General features: G+C 37.8%; 3 protein-coding genes across 3 annotated transcripts; all 3 read left to right on the top strand.

The window, feature by feature from the left end:
* Nucleotides 1-2,224: 2,224 nt before the first annotated feature.
* Nucleotides 2,225-5,279, top strand: LOC113316979. Its single transcript, XM_026565134.1, has 3 exons — nucleotides 2,225-2,735; nucleotides 4,149-4,251; nucleotides 4,359-5,279. Exons 1-3 carry the CDS (start codon nucleotides 2,383-2,385, stop codon nucleotides 5,085-5,087), a joined length of 1,185 nt encoding a protein of 394 aa, XP_026420919.1. The 5' UTR covers nucleotides 2,225-2,382; the 3' UTR covers nucleotides 5,088-5,279.
* Nucleotides 5,280-13,782: 8,503 nt separating this feature from the next.
* Nucleotides 13,783-17,078, top strand: LOC113318921 (nuclear pore complex protein NUP35-like). The gene is made up of 4 exons (XM_026567206.1): nucleotides 13,783-13,927; nucleotides 14,024-14,668; nucleotides 15,602-15,713; nucleotides 16,422-17,078. The coding sequence occupies exons 2-4, from the start codon at nucleotides 14,043-14,045 to the stop codon at nucleotides 16,728-16,730; spliced, it is 1,047 nt and encodes a 348-aa protein (XP_026422991.1). The 5' UTR covers nucleotides 13,783-13,927; nucleotides 14,024-14,042; the 3' UTR covers nucleotides 16,731-17,078.
* Nucleotides 17,079-17,894: 816 nt separating this feature from the next.
* Nucleotides 17,895-18,865, top strand: LOC113316526 (CASP-like protein 3A1). The gene is made up of 3 exons (XM_026564688.1): nucleotides 17,895-18,181; nucleotides 18,291-18,426; nucleotides 18,650-18,865. Exons 1-3 carry the CDS (start codon nucleotides 17,895-17,897, stop codon nucleotides 18,863-18,865), a joined length of 639 nt encoding a protein of 212 aa, XP_026420473.1.
* The last annotated feature ends 1,001 nt before the right edge of the window (nucleotides 18,866-19,866 follow it).

Here is a 19,866-nt window from a genome sequence, read left to right as displayed (position 1 = left end):
ATAAATTAACAATTAAATGTTTAAATTAAAAAAATAATACTTAATAATCTAGTACACAAAATAAAACTTAATAACTACGCCACTGGATGTTTCATACTTTGCTCATAGATTCAATATATCTTCTCTTAAACTGTTCTGAATGTAATTAGCCCACTCCTTATCACGACAAGTTTCCTGAATTACCATGTTATGTAGAATTATGCAAATAAGCATAGTCTAGTGCATTTCACGAGGACTTAAACCATGATATCGCCCATAAATGATAGCGAAGTTCCTCTTCAAAAATCTAAAAGCCCGTTTCCACATCCTTCTTCAACGCCTTTTTGCGATCGTTAACATGCTGGTATGAACAACCAGTTTTTCCGGTAGGGGGCTGGCGGTAACAATGGACCAATGTTAACCTGACCATTTGGGATAGATATTATCCACAACAGAAATCCCATGAGTATATTGATGATCGTTGACTGTGAAACGGACTTGGGAAAAAAATCCATACTTAGGTCTGCAAACAGATACTTAGACATTAATGATATATGCAAAACATTAATATCATTTCGTGAACCACGAAGATCAAAAAAAAATCGTGCCATATCCAACAATCATAAGAAGCAGCAACTTCAAACGCAACGATTGGTTTCAGACAATGGCCCTTATATTGATTGGCCCAACAAACAGGGAATCCTTGACATACCGAACGCATACATTCAAGACTACCTAACATTCCTAGGAAATTCCTATCCTCATTCTCCCAGAGTTATTTTTTGAACCCATTAGCCATAAGGTTTGCTATTACAATATTACTTTGTATGGGTATTACACAGTCCAATTGTCCTGAAGTCTGCTGGACATTTGGAATTTTTTATGTTAAAAATAAGAAACAAATATTTTTTGTTTAATAAGTTTGTAAGCATATGTCTGTTTTTGAAAAAAAAAATCTTGCACTACAGCTGCCATTTGAAGTCTCGTAATGTTTAAAGATATTTACTGGAAATCCATATGGGCGGACGCTTTATTAGGTTTCAGCTTTTTGAACACGTCACAAGTTTCTTTAGGTGCAGGAATTGAAGTCAAAACCATGTGTTCTTCCACAAAAATGCAAGATAGGATATGTGAAAAAATCTCTCCTTCTGTATTCGAATTTGATTTCGAAAACAGATTAGAAAAATAAGATGTCAACACATCTTCAATTTCATGCATAGTAAATACTAGTCAGTTAATGGATGCAAAAGTGACAAATCATGTTGTTTGACATGTGCGTAGCGATAGTCCTAGTCCTTCGCTAACTACTCTCAGGTCTCTACGAGCGTCCATAGTGGTGCGAGCATAACTAAAGACCAAAGACTAAAAAAAAAAATCAAATTTGGGTTTAGTCCGTCCTGTGGCGTAGCGGGTGACGAGTAAATTTGGTCACGCGTTGATATAAAGTCCGCTTCATCGTCCAGCGTAGATAAAGATAACGCCTGGCATGGGGCGTTGATAAAGATAAGGCCTGCATGGGGCGTGAACTATAGCAACGCCTGGTGTGTGGGACGGAGATTATACGTTCGCCCGGGTTCAAAAAAAAATGGGGCGTTGATAAAGACAACGCCCCAAGCAAAGTTTTCAAAACTTTGTGAACAACAGTATATGACTATATCAACGCCTGGGTGTGCGGCGTTAACTTTACGTACGCCCCATCCAGGCGGACATTATATCAACGCCCCATTCAGGCGGACATTATACCAACGCCCCATTCAGGCGGACATTATACCAACGCCCCATCCAGGCGGACATTATACAAATGCCCTGCATCAGGCGTTAACTTTACGAACGCGCGGTTACAGGCGGACATTATACCAACGCCCGTCTGGTAGGCGGACATTATATAAACGCCCGACTATATTTGGATTTGGTCTTAATCGCCGACCAAATTTGATCCGAGTTTTACTCTTTGATCAAATTTTGATTGATGGTCCGTCCCACTACGCCAGCCCACTCGACACCAAATTTGGGTTTAGTCGTCCACTGCAGTTGCTCTGCCATAGTAGCCCAGAAAACACCATAGAATTAAAAAAATCAAATGGGTACTGCTCTACTCTTGGGCCTTCAGTAGCTACTTGCCGCTTCACAACCCGAGTCCATACACTCCATCATCCCCACTAACCCATTACCCATACACAGTTTCTACATAAGTTCCATATTCCCGCTTCAAAGGGAGGTAGTAAAGAAACCCTTTGGCGCGAAAAATAGCGCAGAATCCAAACCTCCAAAACCCTAAATTTCTCCTTTCAGAGGAAATTCAACAAGTCCAGAAGAGATAATTAGTATTTTACTAAATCAAGATCAATCAGCCGTTGTTTCCTCTACAAAAAATCAGATATCAAAACCCTGAAAATCTGAAAAATGGTTCACACTGTATCATCTGAAACCGATTTCGGTACCAAAATCCCTAAACCTGAAATTCAATGTATTCCTACACTGCAGCATACTGAAACCAAACCAGATATTAAAATTCCCAAATCTGAAATGCCAGGTTTCGATTTCTCAACTGATGTCAAGCCGGATATCAAAATCCCTAAATCTGAAATGGCTGATACCAAGCCGGATATCAAAATCCCCAAATCTGAAATGGCGTTTGATGATTTCAAACCTGATATTAAACCTCCGAAACCTGAAGTTGATGTGAAGCCTGAGTTGGTGGAGAATAGTTTACCTGCGGAAAATCCTGATGAGGAGGAGTGGGTGACTGTTTATGGGTATGATTTTACTTCAAAATTTGTTTTCTTAAATTGATTTTGCTGTATTGCAATTTGCATCATCGGAATTCTCATGTGAAAAACTTAGTTTGTGGTTGAAGTATAGTAGAAATAAAATCGGATAATGGCATGGGTAGTGAGAAATTATTGAATGTTAGACTTCATAGTCCTACGCTTAGAATGGCCCTGTGAGCGCACTGTAAGAGAAATCATCTAGCTAAGTTACGACTATTCTTATGTCATAAATTTTTGTCATAAGATTTAAAAGGCCGTGTTAGTCTTTAGTGTGTGGGTTCTATACTGCGCCATAATTGAACTTTTTTGCTATGAGGTATCCTGCAATTTAGACGTGTCTCTATGTAGTGGCCAAGCATATGATCGCAAGAGCTCAGATTTGGGGGCTTTTGATGTTGCTATATCTCCTATCTTTTCAACGCGGCTTCAAATAAGTCATGTTAACCTTTTTTTTCTTCTCATCTTGCACTGTATATAAATCTAATTTGTTACAAGTCTTGCATTTCCATGAAGTCCTATGGATGATCTTATTGGCATGTGAATAAAGATGAAATCCTAGGTTACCCCTATGTGAACCTAGTAATATGCAAATTGCACTTGTGCATGTCCCAGCAGTGTCTTTATTTAGAATTTAAGTTTGTGTTGATTTACATATTTCATATTTAGAACCAGAAGGCCTCTATGAGGTCCTTGGGACAATATAATTTGTTCCGCCAAGTGTTTTTGTTTTCTGCGTTTCTCCTATTGTTACTTCATTTTTGAATCTGCAATGTTTTCCTTACTTAGGAATCCGTTGCACCACCTGTCACCATTTTGATTGATTAACTGTCATGGACTTGTACATAAAAAGCTAGTAACATGACTATGTTTAATTCCCATCAACAGCATACACCTTCCATTTTCTATTACCAAAGCATGTGCTTCTTCATGGGACTCATGTTCAAACATGTAGTTTCAGAGTATGACTGTGATAATGGCCCTTGAAGTCCTGCTGGAGTGTCTTTACTGGTATTAAGCTACCTTACTTAGCACTTCCACGTAGTCATTACATTCCCAATGTGACTAATTGGAAAATTTGACCATCATCTCAACTCTGAAGCAGATAATAAAAAATCATACTTTTTTCGCCTAGAAGTGTTTGTATGTTTAGTATATGATCAGCATATATCATATTCCATTAGTTACTTTTGACTCTTGAAACCATAAGTTAGATATGAAATCAAATTGTGTCTGTACACTCTTTTTTTCTTTGTGGAGATGAAGTATATTAAACATGGAAGCGACAAGGCTAAGCTGTAGTCCGATTTCTTGGTTTAAACTTAATTTAAAGATGATTGAGCATTGCACTTGGAATCTCTAGGATTATGGTGATATAATAGTTTTTTCCTTCTTCTACAGCTTTACCTATGGGGAGAAAGAGTCTGTGTTGCAAGAATTCGGGAAATGTGGTATTATATTGGATTATGATCACGCGGGTAACTGGATGCATATTCTTTACCAGGTTCCCCTTTTTTCCCCCTCACTTATAAACTGGTGAATTATATTCATGTACAATTCTTCCCCTCATGTTGTTATTGACTAGTTTTGTTGTTTGATGAATTATTCCAGAATCAAAGTGAGGCTCAAAAAGCCCTCAGCAAGAGTGGGAAGCATATTAAGAAAGATCTTATTGTTGGTGTGAATTCTGTGGATGCAAATGAAAAACAGGCTCTGAATGGACGAAACCTGAGCTCTTATGGTTCGGAAGACCAAATAAGGAAAGCCCTCCGTGGGTGTATGAGTCTCCTCCACCGATCTGAAAGCGAATTTTTCGTTTTAGCTGAAACAGGTAACGTGTACAACGTCACGTTATCCACAACCCCGACTTGCAGGTGCAACTGCCCGGACAGTACAGTCCCATGCAAACACATATTTTTTGTGTTTCTTCGTGTTCTTGGGATATCTCAAAATGATTGTCGCATTTGGAGAAAGGGCCTTAAGCCATGTCAACTCACAGAGCTACTCAACATGCCCACGTCACCTCAGGCGTTAGCTGGTTCCCGTGCGCGTGAAGAATTTCATCGCCTATATTCAATGTCAGAGGTGAATGTTGGTCCTCCACCAAGTATCAAGGATGAGGATGTAATTGATGTCCAATGCCCCGTTTGTCATCAAGAAATGCACTTTGCAGCTGAAGCGATAGAATGCGGATCCTGTGGGGATGTAGGACATAAGAGGTGCCTGTCAGTTTGGAGGAAGAGGGTAGCAGGGAGGGTACATGTATGCGCTAGTTGTAGACAAGAGTGGGTTAGTGCGGAGCAGAATTGGTATACAAATCTGGCAGACTACATGGATTAGGAGGAGATCCAAGAATTGGCACTGGAACCTGGCGAACTACCTGGATTAGCTCGAGATCGATATTGGTGATTAATCAACGGTTGCTGCTAGAGATGTAGATTTGTATATTTCGTTTCATGGTAGTGGTCTGCTTTTGCTTTTTGCATATTTGTGGGTAAAAGTCTGATTTTGGTTTGCACATTTAACTAAAAACCTTGCTTTAGACGCATGTATCCTAATTTTCCCAAGATGTTTTACTGGTAGGATAGTGTTTCTGCATTAGTGTGTTATTCTAATGCTTTTAGTTACAGTCGGCAATATCAATTATCTCTCTTGAGTGGTTTATTTTATTTCCCTTTTTCTTTTTTGTTAGACAGAGAAATCTAGAAAAAGGGGCACAATTCCCACTGGTTTATTAAAATTTAAAATATAATGATACTCGAGAGATTGAAAGTAAGGACAGTAGCATATCTCAAATCTGCATATATATACAATGGCCAATCATGTAGGCCCAACATCTATGAGTCCCCTACTCTGCATCTTAAAATGAACGATTTTTTTGGGATCACGGTTGTTTTGGGACCATGATTTTATTTTGGGTAAAGACATTAAAAGTAAATTTAGGTCACCCCTTATCTAGATATTTATATTAATATCTAAATTATCCTCCTGATTAATTTTGGGTGATGATTAGTTAGTATAATGATTAGCGAGACGATTAAGTTAAAGATAATTAGTGAGATTAAAACATCAGATGGTTTTTTTTAAAGAAGTAGAATTATTGAGAGAGTAAAGTTAGAGAAGATGAAGAAGGAAAACATGAAAAAACGATGGATTTTACCAACCACAACCGGAGGAAGGGTATTTGGTACCCAGGTAGGCTTCAAACTTAGATAATGTTGGTTGAATTGTTCCAAACTTTCAAAAAATATGAAATTCTTTATGTAGATTTGGGCCAGTTCGGTTACTATATGTCAAAAACATGTAACCGAACACACTTGAAAGTGTAGTTCGGTTACGTTTTCCAAACACGCAGGTTACCGAACTCGCTCGTTAATGGAGGTTTTGGTCGTACAGTGTAATGTTCGGTTACCTAGGATAAAATGGTAGGTAACCGAACTTTGAACTTAACAATTTATTTGGGTACATCTTGTGTGTTCGGTTAGTTCGCAAAGTTCAACGCAACCAAGTTCCCAACCGAATTGCAGGTTAAAAGTAACCTAGTGTTAGAAGTTTGGTTGGTTCGCAAACTTCAACATATTTTGCGAATCAACCGAACTGGGTTTATATATGCATATATGCAATTAGGAAAACGTTCGGTTACTACGAAACAGGTGCGGAAGCACAGGTTGACTTAACCTGGCTGTAGCCCCCTTTTTCTTACAAAACGTCACCAAGGTAGTAATTCACCCTTTGCAAAAAAAAAATTAACAATTTAGCCACCATACTCATCAGTTTAGTCCACCAATCACACCTGTTTAGTCCACCATATTCATATTTGTGTTTCTTATTAGCAGAGTAAGAAGAAGAAGAATAGAGAACAAAAAGGAAGATTTAGTCCATATTGTGCAGTCTTAGAATTGCTTACTAAATGTTTGTTTAATTGGTTCAAAGTAGTTGCTTACTAAGTGTTTGTTTCATTACAGAACATTAGCCATGCTTTAATTTTGTTTTTGTGAAACAATGGAACACTACTTGTTCTCTAATTTTTGGTGCATGATATAAAGCTGAAGTTTTACAGTAGTATTCATCTTCTTCTTGGTGTGTATGGCCTATTATTTTCATACTCCAAGATAAAAATTCAACCTCCCAGACTTAACATTTTTTTTCTGCGTATATAGCTTGGCACTACATCATTGGACAAAGAATGTTGAGAGAACACTTAGAAACTCATCAACGTACACTGTAGAAGACAGTTCCAAAGAGATTGTCAATGAAGAGTCAATATTTGCATGCTTGAATTCAATTGGGTACGTCACCTGAATTGTATCCAAAGCTTCTCTTACTCATGATCACTTGTGCTTTTAAACGCCTAATGGTGAATATGGAATGCACACTGTTGGTTAAAATTTATTGGTGTTCTTTTTTTTTTATCCTACCTGCGTATATTACTTAAAAGGAAGTAATGCAAATGCTAAGGTGAAAATGCATTATACATATGGGAAGGTGCCTTCATACGGTTTTCTTAATTTTGATTGCTGACATTTTCGTTGTTATGCAGTAAACTGATGTATGAGTACCCAGAAATTCAATGGATCCTGAATCATATACTTTTAAGGACCATATGATAAAAGTTTGTACACATCTTGTAGTAATTAACACCATGTATGGATTATCAAAAATGAACATGGAAAAATCCCAAGTATCCATACAGGCATAGAGGATACGAAGAAGTAATTGCACTACTGAAAACTTAACTGCACTGCTTCAAACTATAGTCACTCTGTTGGGCAAGGGTCCAATATAAGCTTCATCGCAATCTTCCGTGTGTTGATTGGTATTTTCAGTCTCCACATCGCAGTATCGTATGTATCTAAGTCCCTGCAATTACAGTAAGTCAAAAGCTACTCTTCTGCTTTAGTCCTATACATACTTTGGAAACATGCATTTGATCCAGTTCCAGTTAATCAAGCTTTTGTGAAGTGGAAATCTATTGCAAGGCACTAATCATGTATAACAACTTTGGAAGTTTTTCTCATCGACATATAGCACATTTTGTACATTTCTGTTTCGCTCGAGTAATACTCTTATTTCATTAGTACTTTGAAGGTGAAGTGGTACGTGTTCTCCCGCATTTATATGGGTGTGGAAAAAAAATTTTTTTAGCCCCCCTCATTTTGAAAACCTGGTTCCGCCACTGCTACGAAATTTATTTCTTGGCGAATTAGGTAGAGTTCGGTTACGAAGTTTCAAAGGTAGAGTTCGGTTACAAAGAAAACTTAACATTTTTGCGAACGAACCGAACTTGTGGACTTCTCATTATTTTCGTAAACTAAAGTTCGGTGATATCCTTATTTTACGAAGGAACCGAACTTATGGACTTGTGTTGTTCTAATACAAGGAGTTCGGTTAAAAGTATTTTTTTGCGAATCAACCGAACTTTGAGTTCGGTTAAGAAAAAAATAATTCTTGATAACCGAACTTTTCTCTGGAAAAAAAAAACCCTCCATTGAACCTCTCTGCAACTTCCATTTTCAACTCATTTTAATGATTACTTCTCATTTATTCAACCAAAAACGAATGACAAGTAATGGGTATGTGAGAATATCTTTGTTAATGTTTTAAATTAAGCTATATATATATATATGTATAGTGGTGGTGGTGGTGGTTGGTGGTGGTGGTAATCGGAGGTGGTGGTGGTAATCGGTGGTTGGTGGTGGTGATAATCGGAGGTGGTGGTGGTGGTAATCGGCGGTGGTGGGAGGAGGTGGTGGTTATATATATATATATATATATATAGGTAGTTATTGGGTTGGTTTTAAATTAAATTAGGTTAAGGGTAGGTTAGTCATTTCAATGCTTTAGGACACCCCTTATAACTATAGTGTAGGTGGCCTAATAGGACCATGGTCCCCCAAAAAAAACCATGGTCCCCAAAAATCGTTCCTTGAAATGTGTTATTACAAAAATGAATTAATGCTCGGATTCTCAAGATGGCTGAATTGGGGCCTATGCCACTTAATTGGGGTCTATAACTACATGACAAAATATTGTCACTATGAAATAATTTGTAGAAACCCCTTATCCACTATTTATGTTAATGCTCAATATACCTTGTTAAATTAGTATTAATTCGGATTATTAAATAATGTTTAATCAAGTTAATCCTGAAATTAACTTTCATTAATGTATAATCAAAACTTGTAAAATTTTTATTTTTTACTCGATCCAGAATCGATAACGTACATTTAAGAACCGATTCTGGATCGGGATTTCTTCGAGTGACGATGTAAACCAAGAATCGGAATATGTCAATACCCACATAAACCGATTTTCGGAATCGGTTTATATATATATCTTTATAATCCGATTATGTCTTATTTTTATAAACAAAATATTCATTACATAGTTTAGGAAATTAGCGCACTACATATATTGGATTCAGTATGGGAATTCTAGAATTTGACACATCAAATGCTCGTCAATGAACCTTCGAGCACGTCGGTACAACGTCGTATATTCTTTGTGGTGAATGAACTTAGTTTCCCATTACGAATTCACCATAGCCCGTTGAAACGCTCCAGCTGAAATTCAACGAAATCTTAAATGATAGTATGTGAACTTTTGACGGTGACATAGGTATAAAAATGATCGCATTACTCACTTTTTCCCTAAGAGGAGCTCGCGGATGACAGTGGTACATCATATTTCTAACTTTTACGTACTCTCGCATTGCGTCTTTGATGTAGTTGAATCGAAAAGCCAAGTCTCTCCATTTACGGTTATTGGGATTCGACGTACGCCCGTAAAAGAACTCTTTAACTCTCTTTCAAAACATTGAATATATTTCATTCGGACGTTCGCGGAACGTATTAGAAAACGATTTAACCAGACACAAATCTTCAAACGGTTCCCATTCCATTTTCTAGGCTAAGTGTGTGATGTGGGAGTGTCTCAAAGAGATTGTCCTTATATAGATAAGGACTCAACGACTATTTTTTTTCAAATTCAAATCAAACAGTCGGAGTTTATGTATGCCTACATAATCCGATTATTACCTTGCAAAAACATAAAAATTGTGCCTCTCATTAATCAGGCTTTTGTAACCTATATGTAATCCGATTTTGAGCTACAGAAGTTACATGACTTTTCTTCACAACAATAGGATTGTGCAAAGGTATATGTAATCCGTTTCTTGGCAAAATAAGTTACAGGAAATTTATTCACAACAATCGGATTACATATAGGTACATGTAAACCGATTCTGAGCTGCAGAAGTTAAATGACTTTTCTTCATGACAATCGGATTTCACAAAGGTACATGTAAACCGACTCTGAGAAAGAGCCTCTGGGAAACTGTCAGAATCGGATTACATATAGGTACATGTAAACCGATTCTGACAGTCAAAATGGCAAAATCATTCATTTTTTGCACAAACATTAAGTCATTCATAAACTAGAAACCAGATTAAGTCATTCATAAAGTACGAGTATAACCAAACATAATTCGACAATAAGTTTAAGACAAGACATAAGTTTTGACTCCATAATTATCCATACTTAAAGACATAAACATGAATATAACCATTCATTCATGAACATCCCCACAACGACCACGTCCACCGCCACGTACATGTCCACCACGTTCTCGTTTACCAGGTTGGGCGCTGCTCGATGCACCTTCAGTCATCCTTTTTGGGGGGTCTCTCTTCCTCTTCTTCGTTGGCTTCTCCTCCTCTTCCTCCTCCAGCTCCCCAAATTTTGCACCAGCTTCTACATCTTCGAGACTGTTCAATTCATCAATCAACTTTTCATTGGCCTTAACATTTTTCCTTCCCTGATTTGTAGCTTTGCTTGGGTTATCAAGTACCCGACTCGCCTACTCTGTTTCCATTTTAAAGAACAAACATTCAACAAAAAGCGCTAATAACATCAAGAAAACCGTAAATGAGCAACGATACGCACCAGGAATTCGAGAGACGTATCTTAGTCCTCTATCTTGGGCCTCACATCTACTCGTATCATTAGGGTATGCGAAACATTGAGGTACCACAGCATGTAATCCGTAATTTCCTCGTAATCTGTTCGAGATGGACCACTCAAAGGATATCCGTGAAACGCTCTTTCTTCCCGATAATCACATGATGGGAAAGGCTTGTGAACAATGTCAATATCATTATCATATGACTTGGTTTTTTTCTTATGAATTTTGAACATCTTGTGCTCCTTTGGGACTTTTTGTACGTAACCGCATTGTCTTGCAACTCTCGACGGGTTGTACATTAGATATCCTCTTGGGTGAAACAAAGGCCCAAAATAATCACTTTGCTCTCGCACACAACCTTCTTTCCTTTTCCTTTAGCCAAATCCTCATTGTAAGGATCAAATACAATATCTTTCGTTGTGAAGTTTTCCAACTGGCGTCTCAACTTTAGTTAATCCGTTCTTTGCTTCTTCGACTTACTTCTGTAGGTGTACTTGGCTCTATAATACTCGGGGTTCCATTATTTGTTCTCAAAAGCCCTTTGAGCAAATATTGGGAAGTGCACATATATCCACGCTTGTAGAAGAGCCATATTCCCTCCAATTTGGTTCCTTCGAGCCCTAGAATCCTTTCTCAACTCGTTCAACATGTGTGCAAGAATGGAGGTGCCCCAAGAGTAATCACGAATCTTTTCAAATAGTTGCAATTGTATAAAGTTGGCGCTCACACGGGCACCGAAAACATCGGGGAAGATAACAGCTCCAAGGACGTAGAGGACATAAGCATTGGTCGTGGCGATGATACGATCCTGCGTCACCTCATTTCCCTCAGCACGAATATTCTTTGTTCCCATGAAGTTGTCCCTCAGCTACGAGAGATGGAATATCCTCTGCTTTGCCTTGCCTACTAACATCTCCTTTTTGGTCCTCTCCTCGTCCCATTGGAACACTTCCTTGGTGAACGCACAAATCTAGTCCCACTCAAGCTCTTGCGCGTACCCTTTGTGCTTCACGGCTTTACCTTCTATGTTTATCCCGATAATAATCTTCGTATCATTTGGACCCGTAATATCTCTCGGCAAAGGCGGAACAAAGAGGTTTGTCGTAACCAAGGTCCAAATTGTCTACCGCAGGTATCAACCCCGTAGAGTTGACTAGATCGATTACTTCCGAAACTTCTCCAACGGTTGTTTCTATTACTTCCAGTGGCCATTGCCTCATCATACTCACCGACGTTCCTGGCCTCATAAGAAGAACGACATCCTTGTGATCCTATAAAACAAAACAAACCCGATGGACAACAATCAAAACACTACACGGATAATAATATTTATGGTTACATAGCATAAGGTTTAGGTAATTACTATTGTATGGAAAACGACGGTGGCCCAACTGTCTTTGTACCCCCATAACATCTGTCCTCCATCGCCGGTTAACCCGTAAACAGTATCATTAGGGCCGCGAGGAAACATCTTCAGCGGGTCGGGCATGTGGTCCCCTTTCTTCTTCTTTGGACCATTTTTCTTCTTACCATCCGTCTTACCTTGTTCTTGAGTGTCACCTCCTTGGACATGTTCTTGTACTTGTTCTTGAACTAATCCTATCTCTTCATCAACTTTCTTATCACCTTCTTCTTCGTCAATTTCATCCTCACCTTCTTCTTCATCACTTTCACTCTCATCACTTTCTTCTTCAAAACTTTTCTTGCCACGCCTATCTTCTTCATCACTACCATCACTTTCTTCTTCAAATTTTTACTGTCTTTTCGACGAGGTCCCAAAGGCTTAGGAGTAGCAAGGTCATGTTTCTTCTTATATTTCTTTTCGGATTGATTTCGTTTCCTGTAGAATGCGGATTTAAGCGACAAAAAACAATGGAAAAAAATGCGTGTTTTTTAAGTCAGGGTACATAATCGGTTTACTCGATATACACATAAAATCCGATTCCTAACATACTAAAACTAACAATCGGATTTTATTAAGTACTATTGTAAACCGATTCCAAGAATCGGTTTACTCGATATACCTATAAAACCCGATTGGCCGTAACCATATAAGAATTCAAAGGCTACACAATCGGGTTTTGTGAACACATATGTAATTCGATTCTAACAAAAATAAGTTACAGAAACAATGGCTACAAGAATCGGGCTATTTATACATTAAGGGTTTCCGATTCCAATTAACATGCAGACAATCGGTTTATAAGTTTAAGAACATAACCCGTTCCTAAAAAGAATCGGGTTACTTCGACATTAACATAACCCGATTCTGTGAACATAGAAATATTTTGGTTTCAAAATTTTCGATTTCTAACCTATTGCATCTTAGTAAAACCTAGTTTAGAGGATTGGGTTGATAGAAAAATACCTGATTCGACCCATTTTCTCCTCTTGTGCGATACAAGAGGCTTCGGCTTCGACCACTTCCTTTGTTTTTTCTTTTGAATCACTTCAACAATTCTGGGATCGTTATCACTAGAATAATTCCTGTTACTAGCATACTTAATTCTTGATGGTTTAGACATTTTATAAAATAAACAAAACGTTTAATCGTTTTTTGATCGTCGATAACTGACGATATTTAGTGTCAAAAAAATGAAAAAAAAGGAAGTATAGAAGATGAAGAATCGGTTTTTAGGTTAGAAATGATAACTGATTTTAGATTTAGTTTATTATTAAGAGTTGATGGGGGTAATTTGGTAATATAAAAAGAATTTAGAGGGCAAATTTGGTAGTTTCGATAAATTTAGACATCCCTTATTATTGTGGATTTGGGGGATTAAGTAATATACAAGCCCCAATTAAGTGGCATAAGCTCCAATTTAGCCGGAATTTTCAACTATTCGGTCCCCCATCTGGATATCAGAAGAAGAAATACGAGAAATTAATCAAATCTATATTTGGCTTGGCAACGCCAAAAAATGCAAACCTGTTTTTTTTTTTTTGAATTTTCAAATTGGACATGCTACTAGGATACTTGCCGGGTTACCGGAAGACCATACCCGTATAAGCCGCCCTACTACTAAAGGGCTGGGACCAAGTGTTTGACCCTCCTCGTTTCAGTCGCGTCACTTCTACTCTACAGAGCCAATATTTATAGCTCTCTTTCTCTCTCTTCTAAAAACCCTTTTTCATTCTTCTTTGGTGGGAAAAATACTTCCAGAAACCCCAAATTGAAAACCCTAGAAATCGATTCAAACCTCACAAACTTCCGCAGGTAACTCTCCCCCTTCTCATTTCCTTTAATCTCACTCTTTATTTCTTCGTAATTTTTTCAATTTTGTTCTAATTCTCTTTTTCTTATTTTTATTAGGGTTTTCTTTTTCAAAAAAATGGGTACAAATGTACAAAGAACTCCAAAATCAGCAGGAAAATCATTGTTTTTTCAAGATTTAGCATCGCCAATAGCTACACATAGAGGTAAATTTAGTACACCAGGACAAGCAGCAGCTGTATCAGCTTTAAGAAGAGAGAATTTTGGTGGTTCAGATCCTCCGCCACCACCATGTTTCACATTAGAAGACCGTGTTGAGTATTCACCGGAGTCTGGTATGTCAGATTATCCTTTATCTTCTGATACTAAATCTTCAGATATTAGGACACCAATGAGGGATTATTATGGAAGTCATGGAAGGGATGGGAGAGATGGGAGGGATTCTGTTACTCCGTTGAAAAGTAGATTTGAGGCGAATTCTTCGTTTTCGGCTCAGCAGCAGGTGCAACAGACTCCGCAGAGTTCGAGTTGGTGGTCACCGGGTAGGAGTGATAATGAGAGGAATGGCGGGGTTGAGGAAGATTGGGGTGGGTTGAAGGGGAAAGGGTCGCCTGTTGAAGGTGTTGTTAAACCGGGTTCGTTGATTACACTTCCACAACCAAGGGAGGTTGCTAGGCCTGAGTTGCCCAAGAATAGTTTTCCAGTGGGGAATTTGGATGATGAGGAGTGGGTTACTGTATATGGGTATGATTCTGACTTTCCTTTTTTTTACTGAATCTACTTTGTTTCTATTGCAATTTGCACCAATTTGGGTTTGGTAACCTTGTTATGTGTGGAAATAAGTAATTGAAAAACTTAATTTCATATTAATTGAGTTTAATCGTAGAAGCTGGGACGTGATTACTGATATAATGACTTCGGATTTTGAGAAATATGATGTTGTGACAGCTTATGCTTTTCAAGTCATTTTGAGAAATATGATGTTGTGACAGTTTATGCTTTTCTTTCGTAGCTGGGTAATTATATTTTGCTTGTCAATGTAGTCTACAGTTGGATCTTACTTGAATTTTGTATGCGTATTCAAACGGTTAAAGCTGATTTTCACCCCTCTTCTTCAATTCTGTAAACCTTAAGTTTACAGAGACTTTTGAAATTGTTGTGCCACCACTGACAATTTCCATTTCAGTGTGAACTATTATGTGCTAGGATTTACAGTTTTCAACACGGCCATGTTTCTAGTGGTATTGTTGACTATTAGGAAAGTACTCTTTTTCACACTTCCCAAATGCCCTGTTTTGGAGCGGAAATTTTAGATTTTGATGTTGCTGCTGATAACATTGGTCATCTGAAAGTAGACAATTTGAATCTAATAGCGTCATTATACATACATCAGATTATATTCCTTTTTAGGATCCCTGGATTGTTGTAATCCAGATTTGGTAGACACACCAAATTTGGAAATTATTATACTCCGTGGAAATGTATACATATGTTTCATTCGGGTGTTCTTAAAATCGCTTACTTAACTGATATTTACAACCTGGTGACCGCCTACACTAGAAATACAGTTTTAGCTTAGTCGATTCTATTTTCCAGGCAAAGTAAGACATTTTCTTTCAAGTTTCATTACGTAGTTTTAAAAGTAAGTAAATCGTTGTGTCTTTTCTTCTTGGCCAGATTTCAACCAGGGGATACCAATTTTGTTTTGCGCGAGTTTGAGAAGTGTGGGCTTATATTGAAGCATGTTCCTGGCCCTGGTGATGCTAACTGGATGCATATCCTCTATCAGGTTCTTCTTCTTTTCCTCACCTTACCTTCACGATATATTCTGTGTTATTAGTTTTGGTCATTTGAACTAGTTTTACGTAAGTTACAGAAAAGCTGCAGTTTTATGGTTTTCTGTGGAAACTTTTTCAGATAGACAATCAAAAGTAGGCCATGGCTTCACATGAATTTTCCTTTTCAGGCCAGTGATGGGAACTCTATGATATCCTGCTAGAATGCCAGCTTCACTAGGGTTTAATATGTACACATTTGTTCCCATGTAATATGTTTATCCAATTTCCATCTGCATAGGAAGTCGCAAAAGTTGTCTATTTCCTCTATGAATTCCGGGTCTCAGTGCCTACGCTGTATCACTATTGACCACATTTCCTCCTTGCAGTTGCATAATAATCTTTAGCTTCATCTGTTGGATAGTAGTTAACACATGACCTTCCTTTGATCCTGCATTAGTTTCCTTTTTGTTCATTTGAACTATTTTTACAAACCTTAGCAGGCATCAGGTTTTTAACAACCTCACCTTATGATCTTGTGCTGTGTATAGTTGTATGGCATGCCCTGTTCACATATTCATTTGTTGTTATGTTTATCTTTATCATTATACCGAAACATATTACCGGCCGGTTGAATATGACATTATGGTTGGGATTTGTACTTAGTCGTCAGTAGTAGGTGATTGGGTTATTAGTTTTAATCTTTAAAAAAATGGATGCAGAATCGATGTGATGCTCAAAAAGCACTTTGCAAGAGTGGGATGCAGATCAATGGAGTTCTTATTGTGGGTGTGAAGCCTATAGATCCTATTCAGAGGCAGGCACTCGATGAAGATGTGCAGAGCAAACAGGGTTTTATGACTTTGCCTCCACCATCATCTAGTAAGCGTGTAGACATGATGCCTTCAAGAGCTTCCTCGAGCCCTCATTATCTTCAAAACGGTAATAGTGCACAGCGTTCAGCCGGTGCGATTGCTACACCTGCAAAATCCATCATATCTAGAATTACAGATATAATGTTCGGCATCTGATGACTGCTTTTGTAAAATCCAAATGAGGGGAAAACCATTTGGTACCGGGTTGTGCCGCAAGGGTAATTAGAAATTTTACGACGAAGTGTGTTGAGCTTTCAGTTCAGTTGTCCGCTAATGCTTCCAGCTTTGTCATGCCCCTTTCCAGATTGTCACTGGAACATAGTTACAAAAAAGTGGTGTAATTTTTGGAGTGTCAATTTCTTGTAGTTTGTTTACAGTTTCGAATATTTAGGTACCTCCACCTGTTTGATTTTTCTCTGAATCTATTGTACTAGATATATTGTTGTTTATCCTTGTTTGCCCTGTAGATAGAACTAGATAATCTAACTAGCAGCTATTTAGCCATGTAATTCTTTGAGCTGGATTTTCTGTAGTGGGCAAGGGCAAATCCTTTTTCTTTAAGAAGTTAAAACCTGTTTTGGCACAAAAACAGGTGACACTTACGGACTTTCCCTGAGCAAGCAAGGTTCTGATCAATATCTAGAACAAACAAGTCAAGGAGTGTTGTATGGTTTTCTGTGGCAAAAAATTGTCAGATGGATGAACAAAAGTAGGCCATTTGCTTCACATGAATTTTCCTCTCTAGTCCAGAGATGGGAACTCTAAGATTTCCCCTAAAATGCCAAGTTCACCAGAGTTGGATTTTAGGCACTCATTTGTTTCCATATAAAATGTTTATCCAAATTCCATCTCCATTGGAAATGAAAAAAGTTGTCTATTTCCCCGTTGCTCAGATACTGCATTAGCCCTCACATTGGTTCACATTCCACCTGCTAAATGCAAACATATGCCCGTGAGCATAATACTTGTTCAGCTCTAACTAACATCATTTGGCACTTCTCTATCCGTGATGTACATTTGAGTACCGAGGAACAGCAATTACTGAAGAACAAGAAACCAACAAAAAACTAGCAACATTTTCCACACAAAATGAATGACCAGAGAAAAGTCTCAAAGACTGTTAAGTCACGGATATTCAATTTTGGCCAAGTGTCAAGCACCCACACTATAAATAAGCTTCCCTCTTCATCCTTATTTTTTAAAATCTCACGCTTCTCTTTTTCTTCAAAGAGACATTGAAAACCACAAAACACAAATCTAGAGAGAAAAGAAGAAAACTTGGAACAAATAGCAGAATTCTCTTTTCTTTGAGATCTTAAGATGAAAACAACACCAGAAATTGGAATTCAAATGCCATCTGATTCTGAAGCAAAAATGGTTGCAGCTGAATCAGCTAGAATGAGTGATCCACTTGCTTCAGCTAATGGAAATTGCAAAAATCTTCGTAGAAAAACTGATATTATTCATACAACTCTTCGGTTCTTTTGTTTATTTGCATCAGTAATGTCTCTTGCATTCATGATTAGAGCTGAAGAGAAAACTACTATTACTATTTATGGTTTTCATTTACCTGTTTATTGCAAATGGTCCTTTGCTGATTCCTTCGAGTAAGTGCATTTTCTTTGCTGTGAATTCTAGGATTCCGGTAGTCCGCTAAGTGCATAAAGTAGGATCTTCAGTCCCTGATTGTTTCTGGTTTTGTTATGAACTTTTCAGGTACTTGGTGGGGATAGCAGCAGCAGTTGTTGCTCATTCACTACTGCAATTGCTGCTTAGTGTGATGAAATTGATCAAGAGAACACCGGTTATTGCTTCGCATAATCACGCTTGGTTAATTTTTGCTGGAGATCAGGTAGACACAGTCCCCATCTCTGATAGAGCTGCCATGAATCTCATGGAACTTGTCAGGAACGCAAGTTTTGAGGGATTATATAAGCATTTTTCTGCATTGATTATATTTTTATCCATTTGGCTTCGGTTAAGTAGCATACTTTTTTTTTTTTGCCATATTCAAGAATTTCCCAATTGATTGAGCACAAGAGAACTGATTGAAGTATTTAAATTTCTCGTTACAGATATTTGCATATGCAATGATGAGTGCAGGATCAGCTGCATCTGGAGTTACTAACCTAAACCGGACAGGAATCCGACACTCAGCTCTCCCAGATTTCTGTAAACCCTTGCATGTTTTCTGCGACCGTATTGCTGTCTCAATATCGTTTGCATTCCTTAGCTTCTTCTTGCTTGCAGCATCTGCTGTATTTGATGTCATTTGTCTCTCCAAGTACTGAACTTCTCAGCAAACCTTGCGGTACCTGATGCTGTTGTCCTCGAATTTTTATTTACCGTCTTAGCACAGTTTAAATGTAGGTCGTACCCGGAAATTGTTTTTTCTATTAACTGTATTAGGTTCATTTTACAAAATTTGAGTTTGAATTTCAAGTTTCAGAATATGAGCTCTATTTATTTGACATTCCGGTTTTTTCACATTGGGTCTATTGAACACTACTCCAAAGCTACATTACTAGGGACAAGTTGAAAAATTATTTTATGTCATCTTACCAAACAAACACACAACACGGGTGATCGGTGAGAAAATCAGACCTATGAGTGAACCTGCCTAGCTGGTTTGGTTGATGCCATTTTGTCATTCTTGCAGGATGGACACTAGTAGATGCTTGACAGCAAACGGCATGAAATGCAGAATCCTTCACATACAAATCGCTCAAATGTTTGAGCTACACAGGTTACTAAAACAAAATACAGTAAATTAGACATTCTGGTGATCCATCTAGCAAGAAATTATTCCATCTGAATTAAGCCTAGATCAGTTGCCCAGATAAAGTAAAATTTTGCTGGGATTTTGGCATGCTACATTTTGCTAGGAACCAAGAATGAAAGAAACCAACACTGGAAATATTCTTAGATACTCACGAATTCTCATCATGATTCAATTCCTAAGTTAAGATTTTCAGAAGCAACCATAGAGACTAATGCAGTTCAGATTCTCAAATACAAAAACTGATTTCTTCAAATTTTCATATTAAAAAAAAACAAATTTTATTTACTTCACAGAAACATAAAAACTAAAAATATTTACTCCACATTAACCGGTAGATACATTAACATACGTTGATACATCAGACATGGTTAATTTAGCACACATACCCCATGAAAGAAGCAAAGGAAGGAATCACCAAAAAAAAGCCCTGGAGCAACCTCAAATGTTCAAAAGATGTTATTCAATTGAGAGGAAAAATCATAGTGCAAGTCCACAAGGAGGATGGATATG

This window comes from Papaver somniferum, chromosome 10 (assembly GCF_003573695.1).
Source record: "Papaver somniferum cultivar HN1 chromosome 10, ASM357369v1, whole genome shotgun sequence".
Classification (NCBI taxonomy): domain Eukaryota; kingdom Viridiplantae; phylum Streptophyta; class Magnoliopsida; order Ranunculales; family Papaveraceae; genus Papaver; species Papaver somniferum.
This window is presented reverse-complemented; position numbering and strand designations above follow the sequence as displayed.

Coding starts and splice junctions, on each gene's coding strand:
- LOC113316979 (XM_026565134.1), top strand. CDS start 2,383: ATGGTTCACACTGTATCATCTGAAACCGATTTCGGTACCAAAATCCCT. Junction 2,736..4,148: donor GAGTGGGTGACTGTTTATGG/GTATGATTTTAC, acceptor CTTCTTCTACAG/CTTTACCTATGGGGAGAAAG. Junction 4,252..4,358: donor GGATGCATATTCTTTACCAG/GTTCCCCTTTTT, acceptor GAATTATTCCAG/AATCAAAGTGAGGCTCAAAA.
- LOC113318921 (XM_026567206.1), top strand. CDS start 14,043: ATGGGTACAAATGTACAAAGAACTCCAAAATCAGCAGGAAAATCATTG. Junction 14,669..15,601: donor GAGTGGGTTACTGTATATGG/GTATGATTCTGA, acceptor CTTCTTGGCCAG/ATTTCAACCAGGGGATACCA. Junction 15,714..16,421: donor GGATGCATATCCTCTATCAG/GTTCTTCTTCTT, acceptor AAATGGATGCAG/AATCGATGTGATGCTCAAAA.
- LOC113316526 (XM_026564688.1), top strand. CDS start 17,895: ATGAAAACAACACCAGAAATTGGAATTCAAATGCCATCTGATTCTGAA. Junction 18,182..18,290: donor TCCTTTGCTGATTCCTTCGA/GTAAGTGCATTT, acceptor TGAACTTTTCAG/GTACTTGGTGGGGATAGCAG. Junction 18,427..18,649: donor TAATTTTTGCTGGAGATCAG/GTAGACACAGTC, acceptor TTCTCGTTACAG/ATATTTGCATATGCAATGAT.